A 12,892-nucleotide genomic window follows, 5' to 3' on the forward strand; every position below is an offset into this window, starting at 1 on the left:
TGAGGCAATTAGAAATATATGATTCTACACCCTTGACATCTGGTCAGTAGATTTTAATTTGACAATTATTTCTTTAGTAATGTTTGGAAATGTTAGTAAATGGAAATGTTAATAAAGGTTTGGAAAGGTCCAGCTAGAGATGCATAAAAGAGGAAATAATTGAAGAAACAATGTTCTGAGGGAACCATTGGAGAGTAAGATTGAGGATGAGGAGAGGAAGTAGCCTTAGTGAGGAGCAAGATTATCTTTTCAACTATGTCAACAAAAATAGAAGAGAGGCTGATAATACAAAGAATTGTAGAAGAGAAATGAGGGATTTACCTATGTGACCTCAATTTTTTCAGTTAATATGAGGCTAAGCAGAGTAGTAATTAGGATGATATGTCTAGGAAATTTTTTTTGTGCGCAGAAATGTAATGGACACTGAAAGTATTTTTACTTTTTCAGCTAATAGAAACAATTGAGTTGAGCACCTAATTAACAAGAATAATTAGATAAAATGGTAAGCTATCAAGATTCAGTTTCTCCTCCCTTTCTCCCATATTTTACTATGATCAGATGCTCCTTGGTCTAATCATACCCTTCCTTTACCTTCAAATTATATCCTCTGGGGTATTCTTGGATTTTTCTTTACCCCTTCCATAGGAAAGGCTCAAGGTTCTTTCCACTCTACAACTCCTTATGTATCAAGGTCAACTAAATATGGTTTTTAAAAAAAATTTTGAATTTATCTTTCATTCTTCTTGTCTTAGGGCATATTCAGAGTTGCTTGCCTCATGTACCAGAACTGCTAGTTCAATGCTCAGCTATGTATCCTGTGGTAAGGATTGATCTCAAGGATATAATTAGTGGTTAGAGAATAGGTTTGGAATAACTTTGTGGGTGTCTATTAGAAGAGAGTAAAAACTTGGACAAACTGCAGGGGAGACCCAGCTGAAGTAAGATGCCATATATTAGCTCATTAAATCAGTTCCCTTTTGTGATTTGTAATAATTTCTGTGGTTTTACTATACATCAGAGGCAAATAGGTATACCCAAAGGTAGCTATATGAATGGTGAATTCCTTAAAGCTATCTATATGCAGTATTCATTTTGAAGAATCTCATCTTCTGCATCTAGATTGTTTTGTCCTGTTGTGGTGGTGTGATAAAGCCCTGAAGGAACTATTTCATTTTCTGGTTCTTCCTGTCTGCCTATTTGGCCCTATTTCGATTGCCACCATTCCTCCTCTGAGATTGTATCCGTGGGTCTAATTCTTTCTTCTTTTACTTGCTTCTGTCATTCTTCACGTATCTGTGTCTGGATGATTGAAGTCTCCTGTCACAATCGTCCCATCTTTAGACCAGATTAATTATTTGTAACATGAAACCCAAGTCATCTGCCTTCTTCTCAGCATTCCTTTCTACACAGCAGAAATCTTTAGATGAATTTGGAATGAGAGAAGGTGAACTAGTTAAGTGAGGGAAGGTTGTGAAGTTGCTTCATTTTCTAAATGGATACTGCTCTGGAATGCAGAGCTGAAACTGCTTTCCTTTCCAGTTTTTGCTGACTTGCAGGCTACATTCATTATAAATATATAACAAAAAATAACCCGATTTTGAAAGCAAAGCAATATGTGTCCCTCAGGTAATGAAAAACTGAAATTAAGTCTTGGACTTTCACATTCTTCAGTGAATCAAAATAATAACTCAGAGTTAATAATTAACTAAAATAATAATATACCTGAAAATTTCCAGCCTTTTCAAATGCTATAATTTAAAAAAAATTAAATAAAATTTTGAGTGAAATTTATTTTCAGCCATTCATTGGACATGAAAGATAATGCTCGATTGAATTTACTGGAAGATGGAACACTCATGATCCTGAACACAAGAGAGTCGGACCAAGGTGTATATCAATGTATGGCCAAGAATTCTGCTGGGGAAGTCAAGACACAGAATGCCATTCTCAGATATACCAGTCTTCCAAGTAAAGTTTTGTTTTCTTCTCCTTCCATTTAGTATAGATATATGCCATGATTCTGTTGTTACTTAAAATAGAACTGGACTCTTTATCACTAATTTATAACGTGTGACTACAAAGGTACAACTACTAATAGTCACAATTTTAAAATATTCTTTATTGATAAATCAGATTGACTAATATTTTTCTTTTTTCCTCTTGACATTTATCTTCTTTTATTTCCTTTATTAATTTTAAAGAAATATCTTGTAACTTCTGGTTGAAGAATACTATTGATTAGACAACTACAAGGTTTTCCAAATATGTCAATTCTTATTTTATTAGATTTAAAAGCTTGAAAAATTGGCTGCTTAGATTATTGCCACTTTGTTATTGATTATTTTTAGTTAATCTGTAGAAAATTAGGAACAATTTCTAGGTTTCATATGTTTCATTATGGTTTTGTGGAAAAGAAATGCTTCTGTTTGACCATAAACTATCATCATTTGGTTTCTATATAATGTATTTTAATAGTGTAGTTTTTTTTTTAGCCTCTCAAATAAAAATCAGATAAAATTTTCTTTCTGTTCTTACTCAGGTACCATCTTCTCCATGAAGCATTTCCCCCAAATTGCTAGTCTTATCCTCTCAAAACTACCATATACATATATACTTTGTGTTGATTAGTAATTATTAGCTTTATATATAATAATATATATTAGCTTTATATGTATTTCATGTACTATTTCCCCCATTAAAATGTTTCCACTCCTTGAAGAAAGGATTGTTTTCTCTATTGAGATCTCTGATATCTAGCATCGTGCTTAGAAAATAGTAGGTGCTTAATAAATACTTCTTGATTGACCAAAGATAAAATATTAGCAACTATGTAAACTATGCTAATGGATAAGGTCCTAATGAATTGTGCCCACATAACTGAAAGTAATATTATATAGCTTACTGGGTTAAAATTTGTCCTTTATAGAGATGGTTACTTGATTACATATTGAAATATAATTCAATTCTTCTTCAATACTTTTCTTTAGGACGAGCGTTATTGACCTTTTTTTGCATCATGGAGTTTTTGAATATCTAGTTAAACCCTTTCTCGGAATAATCTATGAAATGCATAAGATAAAATAGATAGGATTACAAAATATCATTTGTTATAGGAGAAATTTTATATTTATCCACAGAATTAGTAAAGGAGGAAGAAGATTATGTAAGATACCTCTGTCATAGAGATAGAGATTACTCTATACAGTCTGCAACTCCTGGTGGTACCATGTCAATCATTCCCAATATTTGAAATTCTTAAGAATCCATTCCTATGTAGGCTTTTTCCAATTGTAAGATTTTAGAATTCTAGAACTGCAGAATTGGAAGAAAACTCAAAAGTCATTGAGTCCAATCTTTACCTAAAGTAGTAATCTCATTTGAAATAGATAAAGGTTCTAAAAATGTAGCTAATATCACAGATTGTCTTTGAAGTGCTTGGAGTTCCTCAGAAAGAAAAAAAATGTCCTCCAAAAATTTTGAGGATATTAATTCTAAAGAAGATCTTTTCTTTAAAGTTATTCTTTATATTCTGCTTGCTATTTGACAATTGGTTATTTTGGTAGTCAAGATGTTTGGTCTGTTCAGCACTAATGAGTTTTAAATTTGATAGACTTCAGTGGTTCAAAACTGAATGTTCTGCATGCAAACAAATGCATGAAAATGCCTTCTTAACATGTGCTTCTTTCTTACTTTTGTTCACAGCCAAGCCCAGTTTTGTAATCCAACCTCAGGACACAGAGGTTCTCATTGGCACCAGTGCAACTTTAGAATGCATGGCTACGGGGCATCCCCAACCCCATATTATTTGGACCAGGGGAAAAGATGAGACTTTGGATGAATCCAAGTACATCATCACTTCTGGAGGATTGTTTATTCAGAATATCACATTACAGGACCATGGTCAGTTCACCTGTCATGCCAGTAATCCACAAGGTTCTATTCAATCAGTGGCAGCTATTATTGTGCAAGGTATGTAGAGCAGAAGGCCTTCACAAAACATGTTCTGTCTGTCATTCTCAAAGTAAAAATGTAGAATCATTGGTCTAAAGGTTGAAAGGACAAATCAAAACTCCTTGTTTTACAGATGAGGAACATAGTGCTTTATATTCATCATCTCATTTGAGTCTTACAGTAGACAAGACAACAGGTATTATTGTCTCTACTTCATGGAGAAGAGAAGTGAAAGGGGCTTTTCCCTTAGCAATAAGTGTCTGAGGCTGATTTGGTCAACAGGCAATAACAACATTGTGAGACTTGTGTGAGAACCAAGTTTATTTCAAGAGAATTGAACATGCACATGGAACCCACAGGGTTCAAAGTCTTTATAGAAGTTTACATTTTTAAAATAGCAGGACAAAAGGTGCAGGGATTACCAGAAATGAAGGGAATGCCATGATATGGAGGGGCAATGATGCATCAAAAGTAGGGAAAAAAGACAAGACCACTTCCCACAGAGCAAAGTAGTGGTAAAAACCTTATTCTTTTCCCTTTGGAACTACTAGATTATGAAGATAGGAGGGTCTGCTTATCTGCAATGGACCTCAGCTGCCCAAGAATTATCACAGCCTGGCACAGACTGTCTAGTGCCTATATTGCCTCTCAAGGGGGATTTCAGCTTGGCATATAACAACAAATTATATCACTTCAGGGGAAGCTTTGTCCTTGACAAATTTGGGGCCTCCTGCATACTCTGCATCCAGTGTTTCTGGAAAACATGCCAACTCAAAAAGACAGATTCAGAGTACTCTTTTAACATCCCTTAACAAATCTGTATTAATATATGAATGATATCAAGCTCAAAATTTTTTATCAGTTATACCATTTTTTTCCTTCTGGTCTATTATCTTTTATATGATAAAACAGAAATATGTTTTTCATGATTGTTGTTGTATAACCTGTATCAAATTATTTACTGTCCCAGGAAAGAGAAAGACAAGGCCAAGAAGTAGAAAATTTGGAACTCAAAATTTAAGAAAAAAATGTTAAAAATTGTTATTACATGTAAGTGGGAAAAATAAAATATTATTAAAATCAATTATACCAGTGATACAGTGGTAGGGAAAAATCAGTTATAGAAAAAAATTTTTCTTTGATCTAAAGTAATTAAAATGTCACAAAATGTGCAACTTTCCAAATAATGACTATTCTTTGGAAATAGTGGAATAAGATAAAGCTGACAATAATAATAACTCACAAATTCATATAGTATTTTATTTAGCAGGGCCCCTCCCAGTCCCCATCCTTCTCATGAAACATATTCAGAGTGACACTTAGGTGCAGGGAAGGAAGGTACAATGGGATGACCACTCTGGTCTTACAACTTCATTCTTAAATAAAGAGCTCTTTCAGTACTGGGCCACTACAGAACCACAAGTAGGTCACATGTCTCCACAAATTGAAATGTAATGTAATTTCAAGCAACTCTGTTTCTCCTCTATGACCTTCCCCCTGAGACTCCAGTGAGGTAGGCACTCCAAGTATTATTATTCTCATTTTACAGATGAGGAAACTGAAGATTAGAGGCACCAAGTAAGTGTCTTACTCAAGTCCCCAAAGTGAGTAAAACTTGGGTGTTCTGATTACAAGTCCAATACACTTTTCACTGTCATGCTGCCTTTCAAATAAACTAAAATGGCAAGAGTGTTTTTTGAACTTTCAAACTGCTTTGGGCCGGCTTTCTTGAAATGATTTCATTTATTTGAATAAATTTCCATTTTATTGACTACTTTATTTATGACATTGTAATTTGTTTGATTGGAAATGTATTACCTTTCCCCCCCCACCCCCTTTTCCATCACTTTCTTTATTTCACAATAAACTACTTCTTTTAATTTGGCAACTTGTAATGCCTTGGCTCACAGTAATTCTGTTTGGTTGGCATGTGCACTATTTTTATAATCAATTCTAAAATGATTTATGTTATCTGTTGTCAAGAATAATACTTGATTATATTATATTATAAGGATTATTTAATCTATCCCTAAAAATTCAGAATGAGAAAACAAGGCAGACAAAAGTAAATGTGGTAACACTACCTGCCCTGCCTACTTGAAAATGCTGTGTGAATTGTAAAGAAGATAATAGATTAGATATATGTTGTTGTTATTATTATTTTTTATTATAGCATCATAGTACACCAGTGTTTTCCTTTGAGCTAAATGATCTGCTATGGAAATCACCATCTGTTTATCCTTGTGGCTATTTAGTATAAGTTTGAGGTTTTTTTTTTTTTAATTCTGCTTGAATGAATTCATTAAATCATCCAACTGGTTTGCTAAAAGGGAGTTTCTGTCATTTGATTGTTGAAATGGATTGTATATTTAAAGATGTTACTCGTTATCAACCTTTCAACAGGTGTTATTTCAATTTGTTCTAGATCTTTAATGTCCACTTTTTCTAAGATCACAGTCAAAGTTACATAGACTCCCCTCTAAAATGGCAAAGGAAAATGATAAATAAAAATGGAAAACAAGTCCCCAAGTGAGCAACGTAAATCAATGTGCAAGGCAGACACTTAGTTTCTAAGGCATACTGTAATTAATGCTGTAAATCAAAAAAGCTCTTTTTTACTAGACATCCCAGGAATGAATAGCTAGAAGGGCCCATTCTTGATTGATTTTAGTAAAATAACAAAACACTTTATGTTGTAGATATAAGAACATAATAACTGACTCCTCAGTGAAAATAGCTCATTTTAGGCAACTTCATAAAATAATGCCTGTGCATTCAGCATTTCTAGTGTGATTGCAGTTCCTGTCATTTTTCAACAGCTATCCAGTGACTTAATTTAATTTCTAAGTTCTAATTTGTGTGGCCTACTAACAAGCAAGTTCAAATTCAAATCTTTTTTTTTTTTATTATTTTTCCTATTAGAATATTTAGAATTAGTATTCTAAAAATGTGGTATTTAAAATGTTAGATATAAATAATCTAAAGTGATTCTTCATTGGATTTTCTTTTTTTCTGAATTATCTTTCTCATAAAAACACATGGATACTATTTCCCTCTAGAAAAGTTTATCCATATTTTAAAATTGTGAAGTAACTACCTTGGTTTGCTTCTAAAAACCTAGTCAAATGTTTAGAGTAAGAAATATCAATCCAATATTATGGTGACATATCATAAAGTTTGTTGTTGTCTTTGGATATGTGATAAAACCTACTCCCAATTTCTTCATTTATTTCTGCAAGTAAGAATCTTGTGATCATCTTCCAATTTAGTTGTAACTTCTTTCTGTCATCTGACTGCACGCATAGTGATAATAATATAATTCCTGTAATACTATGTATACTTTTTTGATTATTAGCTAGGGAATTCACATTTTAGCATCAATAAGTTAAAGTTTATAGATATTGTAACAATTTTATGATTTTTGACTCTCATTTTTCTGTTTTCTACCACTGACTGTCACCATTTCTGTAGAGGTAGCTGAGCCTGCCTCACATTATTGAAGATTATTTTCTGCTTGATAATTTGTGGGATTTAATGTGATTCCACAAATATTTGTTTTTCAAACTCGCCAAAGCTTATATTTACTGTCTCTCATGTGCTGCTGCTGATATGGACATAAGTTAGGTCTCTCCCAAGATTTCTATTAATTCAGCTATACCCATAGAGAAAGCTAGATGGCACAGTAGGGCAAAACACTAACACTGTAGTTAGGAAGATTTCAATTCAAATGTAGCCTCAGACATTTAATAGCTGTATGATCCTGGGCAAAGCCTTTTCTGACTCAGTTTCCTCAACTTTTAAATGAGAACAATAATAGTACCTACCTTCTGGGATGTTGTGAAAAACAAATAAGATAATATTTGTAATATGATTAGCATAGCCTCTGGCAAATTGTTGGCAATTAATAAATTCTTTATTAAGTTTGAACAAGTTCAAGTAGATGCTACAATTAATCTGAATAAATTTTCAATTTATTTTTGAAGATTGGAAATCTCCAAATATTACAAATCAGAGCTTTATCTTTTGATTATCCAGTTTTAAGAAAGTGATGGAAAAACGTTAGTAATGCATATTACATTTAAAAATGTATCATTTTTCAGATTTTTAGTTGTTAAACCTTTACCAGCACAACTCTGGATAAGTCTCTTAAACTTTCAGAGCCTTAATTATATATATATATATATATATATATATATATATATATAAACAATACCTTTCCTACTCATCTAACATCATTATTGTGATTAGAATATATAATATATGTTGTGACAATATATGTGAAGGTATTTTTAAAGCATAAAATATTTTAAAATGTACAATTAATTTTATTATTTTGATTCATAATAATAGCTAGCAAATATCCAGCTCTTTAAATTTTGGGAAGTCTGTTACAAATATTGTCTAACTTAATCCTCACAATAATCCTGGGAATTAGAAATTAATTTTTATTTACATTTAACAGATGAGGAAACTGAGTCAAAAAAGGCTAAATGGCTTTGTTTAGCATCATGCAGATAATAAGTGCCTGAGGCAAGATTTGAATTTAGGGCATCCTAACTCCAAATCCAATATAAAATCTCCTACACCAACTAGCTACCTTGTTTCTGCATAGTTGTATTGGTTATGAACTATAACTTATCTGTTTATTAAGTAAATCAGTTAGTACCCATTTGTTAAACAATTCTATATAAAAGATTGTATAGTGAGATAAGAAGTTAGATGTCCTTTCCCTCATGGTGCTTACAGGCAAGTAGAATAAAATAATAAAAAGAAAGTTGAATTAAAATGATAAAAATGTGAATATAACAGTGTCTGTTTTCTACTTTTAAGAGCCTAATTATTATTGCATACTTTTATGCTCTTTGATAAAAAAAAATACTATGCTATTTAATTCTTCAAAATGTCTGGTGTGTTTAAATAGGGTTTTCACTAGGTTGTAATGAACACAAATTCTGAGGATGTGATCATAACACTATTATGATAACTAAGGATAATAATAGTGTGTGATACAGCTGGGATCATGGAAAATATTTTTCAGATATATAGATATATGTATTGTTATTGTTGTTGTCATTTCTACTTGTGCCTCTACATAGCCATGAATACATTTTTTCAATTATTTATTTTGAATGACTATTTAGCAAGACTGAAAATTTTTTCTCTTTAAAAAACAAAACAAATGATAATATGGAGATTAGAAGGCATATTCAAGCTCTCTTTTACATTATTTCTCCTTTATTATTTAGCTCCTCCACAGTTTACAGTAATTCCCACGGATGAAGCAGTGCTAGAAGGACATACTGTAGAATTTCCTTGTGAAGCTGATGGCAATCCATCTCCCATAATTGCTTGGACTAAAGCAGGTATGTATTATTTCTCGAAGAGATTGTTGGATGAAAATATTATGTCCTTTTAGGAACAGCTCCTAGAATTGACTTAAGTAAACTTTTATGTTGAAAAGCACACACTTTACATTAAAATATGGTTACAGAAAATTATTTTTTAATAAAACAATTCAATGACATCTCTAATCTGAGTTTCTGCATCTTAGTCTCTATTACTAGAACATGAGAGTTGGAGTAGATAACTTCTAAGTCCTCCTCCGAGCTTTACCATTCTGTGGTTTTATAGTTGCTAATATTGTTTGAAACTATTTTAATTTCAGGATATTTAATTTTTACTACCTTAGATCAAAACAAAGTCTTTTTTGGCAACATACCATGGAGAAGTTCACTTTGATAAAAGAAAAATTAAATTCATAAAGCTTCTCAACTACTCAAACCCTTACATCTATAATTGTTTCATTTATATATATATGTATATATATGTCTATAATATAATATATTATATATGTAGAATATAATATATATGCAGAAAAATACTTAAGGGACTGTGGAAATTCCCACTTAATATCCAAATAATTTTAAAAAGTTAATGCCATTGCAACCAATAATTAGTAAAAGAGAAATGTATAAGGGATCTCCCACCTCATTTCCTTCTGAGATTTAGTACTCTCAATAGTTTTTACTTATTCTTTGATTAACATTAGAAGTTCTTTCTTCCATCTTTAAAAGCAATATGGAGGTACCCATCCATTTGGGAATGGTTAAACAACTTATATTACATAAATGTAATTGGACATTATTGTGCTATGAGTAATGATTTAAACAATGGAGAAAGCAATGGTTTCATAGAAATTCAGAGAGACTTGTATGAATTAATATATAGTGAAATGAGCTAAACTAGAACAATTTAGATAATAAGAACAGTATTGGGAAGAAAAACAACTTTCAAATACTTAAGAACTCTGGCCAGCACTGATTAAGCACAATTCTTTAGAACTAATCTTAAAACATGCTCCCCATCTTTTGACAGAGAAATGACAGATTCAGAATACAGATTGAGTGATCTTTCAATCTTTGAACATCGACAATGCAGGAATTTGCTTTGCTTTGCAATGTGTATTTTTATGAGTTCTATCTTTCTTTTTCATTGAAGAAATGTGGGAAGGAGAGAATGAGTAGATTTAAGTTAATTAAAAAATAAAATTAGGCTTAAAAAAGAAATAGAGAAAGGCAAGTTTAAAGGAGGAATATGATAACTTCCATTCTAAACAAGTGAATCCTGATATTTAGGTAAGATATTTCTGTAAGTGGAAATGAGCAGTAAGCAGTTATGAATATCAAAGTGTAGATCAACAAATAGTTTAGGTACAAATATATAGATCTGAGAGTCATAAGTGACTTAAAACCTCTCTTTTATAAATCTGTCCATACACACATCTACCACCTTGGCTCAAGTCATCATTACCTCTTGCCTAGACTCATCTCCTTGACTAACGTTTCTTCCTATTGCAAGGCATCCTTTCTTCAGCTGCCTTTTCCTGCACATGTCACTGATACTCAGTAAACATTGCTATCTCCTTTCTACCTCCAAGATCTTATATAATCTTCTCTAAAAACACTTTCAAGTTTATATCTTCCAATCACTTGACTATTACACTACATTGTATGATTTGCTGTTCTTACCAATACCATTCAATTACCCATTTCCTTGCCTTTGTTCTATGTGACTCCCATGATCTTACTTGCCTAAACTTCTCAGATTTCCATGATTCCTTCACAACTAAGCTAAACTAAACGAAAATATCTTATTCTACATGAGGCCTTTCCTAGTGTCCCCAACTGCTAATGCCTCACCTATCAGATTACTTTCTTTCTTTTTTAGGCTCTCAATGTTGTCCAGATAAAATGAAATTATATGTAAAGCATTTTCCAAATTTTAAATTTATATATGTAAATTTGTTTATTTATCTTTATTACTCTGTATTTTAATTCTCAACTTGAACCAAAAGGAAGAAAAATAATAATCTTGTAACAAATAAACACAATCTAGCAGAACACATCTATCACTTCCTAACTGTATAACTGGGGACAAGTGGTGTCCTTCAATTAATTGTTTCTTCTGGTTCTTCACTCTTCATTCTTTATTAGTTCACACCACTCAGTATTCTCTAAAAACATGTCTTTTATCAGTTTCCACAGTGCAACAATATTCTGTTGCATTCATATATTGCAATTTATTCAACTTGTCTTCATCTAACTAAGGGGCATTCTAATCTCTTTCCCCCAATAGAACACAGTTTTATTTCTTTCTTTCCTTTTTCATTCTCCTTTCATTCTTTCCCTTTAGGATCAAGAAGCTTATTTTGCTTGTCACTATTTACTCCTCAGTGTTATCCTCCCTGAATCATACAAGTATATATGTAATATTATGTATATATATATCATATGTGTATATATAATAATATATGTACATATGTATAACCATATATGTATGATCATATATGTATGTAGCTTTTCCCCTATTAAACTTTAAGCTCTTTGATCACAAAAACTGTCTTTTATATCTTTAGTGCTAAGAATGCTGCTGGGTGCATAATAAGTACTTAATAATCATTGTTAATTAATTGATTCATTCAGGCAAGAGAGTGTGAGAATGTTCAAAGGAAAGTATAAAAGAAAAAGGAGAATGGATTTTGGGGAACATATTGCTTAACAGATCAGGATGAAGGGATTTAGCCAAGCAAGAAGACTGAGAAGAAGCTTGAAAAAGGATGTAGATAAAGTAAAGGTGATCAGTATTGTCAGAAAACTTAAAGAAGATGAGGCTAGATAAAAAATAATTATGAATTTAGCAATTAGGACATCAGTTAGGTTACTTTGGAGAGTTTGATTTGTGTAGAGTAATGGGATGAGAACCAATTGTATGGGATAGATGAGGATATTGATAAATAAGTAGATGAAGCATTTGAATACTACTGTTTCTAGAAATTTATCATTGAAGGTTTTTTTCCCCTTTTTATTTTTTTGTAGAATAGAGAGCTGGGAATGTTTATAGGCAACAGAGAAAATGGCAATAGACTGGAAGTAATTGATAATACTTGAAAGGTTGGGGATAAAGAATAGTTGGATGATGGAGAAAAGAAGGGATATCAATCAAGTGAATTGATAAGTTTATCTATCTAATGCCTGCAGAAAGAAAGGATAAATGAGGAATCAGATTTTAAAAATATTGGGGATGGAAAATGAAAGAGGTCTACTTAAGGAGGGGACCCAGGCAGATACCTCATCATTTCTCACCTGATTTATAGAACTTTTCCATGCCCTTTCATGCCTCCACATCCCAACTATTATTTTCCTCATTAGGTTTTGAGCTCCTAAAGGACAAGAACTATTTCTTCCCTTTGTATTTCTGTGCCTAACATGATGTCTGGAACATAATAGGCACTTAATAAATATTAACTGAAATTAACTGCTGAGAAAGAGGATATAGTGTAAGGATGAATGAAGGGAACCTTTAATAGAAAAAAATTACAACAGATATATGGAATATTGTTGGAAATCAATCACATACAAAATTATTGCCATGAAATTTGTTG

The 12,892-nt window shown here is 31.9% G+C and overlaps 1 protein-coding gene across 2 annotated transcripts in view; it reads left to right on the forward strand.

Annotated features, from left to right (window-relative positions):
- PXDNL (peroxidasin like) overlaps window positions 1-12,892 on the forward strand; it is a 538,497-nt gene that overhangs the window by 378,000 nt on the left and 147,605 nt on the right. For both annotated transcript variants that reach the window (XR_004230951.1, XM_031946417.1), the window contains exons 9-11: window positions 1,799-1,968; window positions 3,703-3,969; window positions 9,198-9,314. Coding sequence is in view for 1 of the 2 variants with exons in the window: in XM_031946417.1 (XP_031802277.1) it covers window positions 1,799-1,968; window positions 3,703-3,969; window positions 9,198-9,314 (554 nt within the window). In the remaining variant the exon portion in view is untranslated. The remainder of the gene's footprint in view (window positions 1-1,798; window positions 1,969-3,702; window positions 3,970-9,197; window positions 9,315-12,892) is intronic.

This window comes from Sarcophilus harrisii, chromosome 1 (assembly GCF_902635505.1).
Source record: "Sarcophilus harrisii chromosome 1, mSarHar1.11, whole genome shotgun sequence".
Lineage (NCBI taxonomy): Eukaryota > Metazoa > Chordata > Mammalia > Dasyuromorphia > Dasyuridae > Sarcophilus > Sarcophilus harrisii.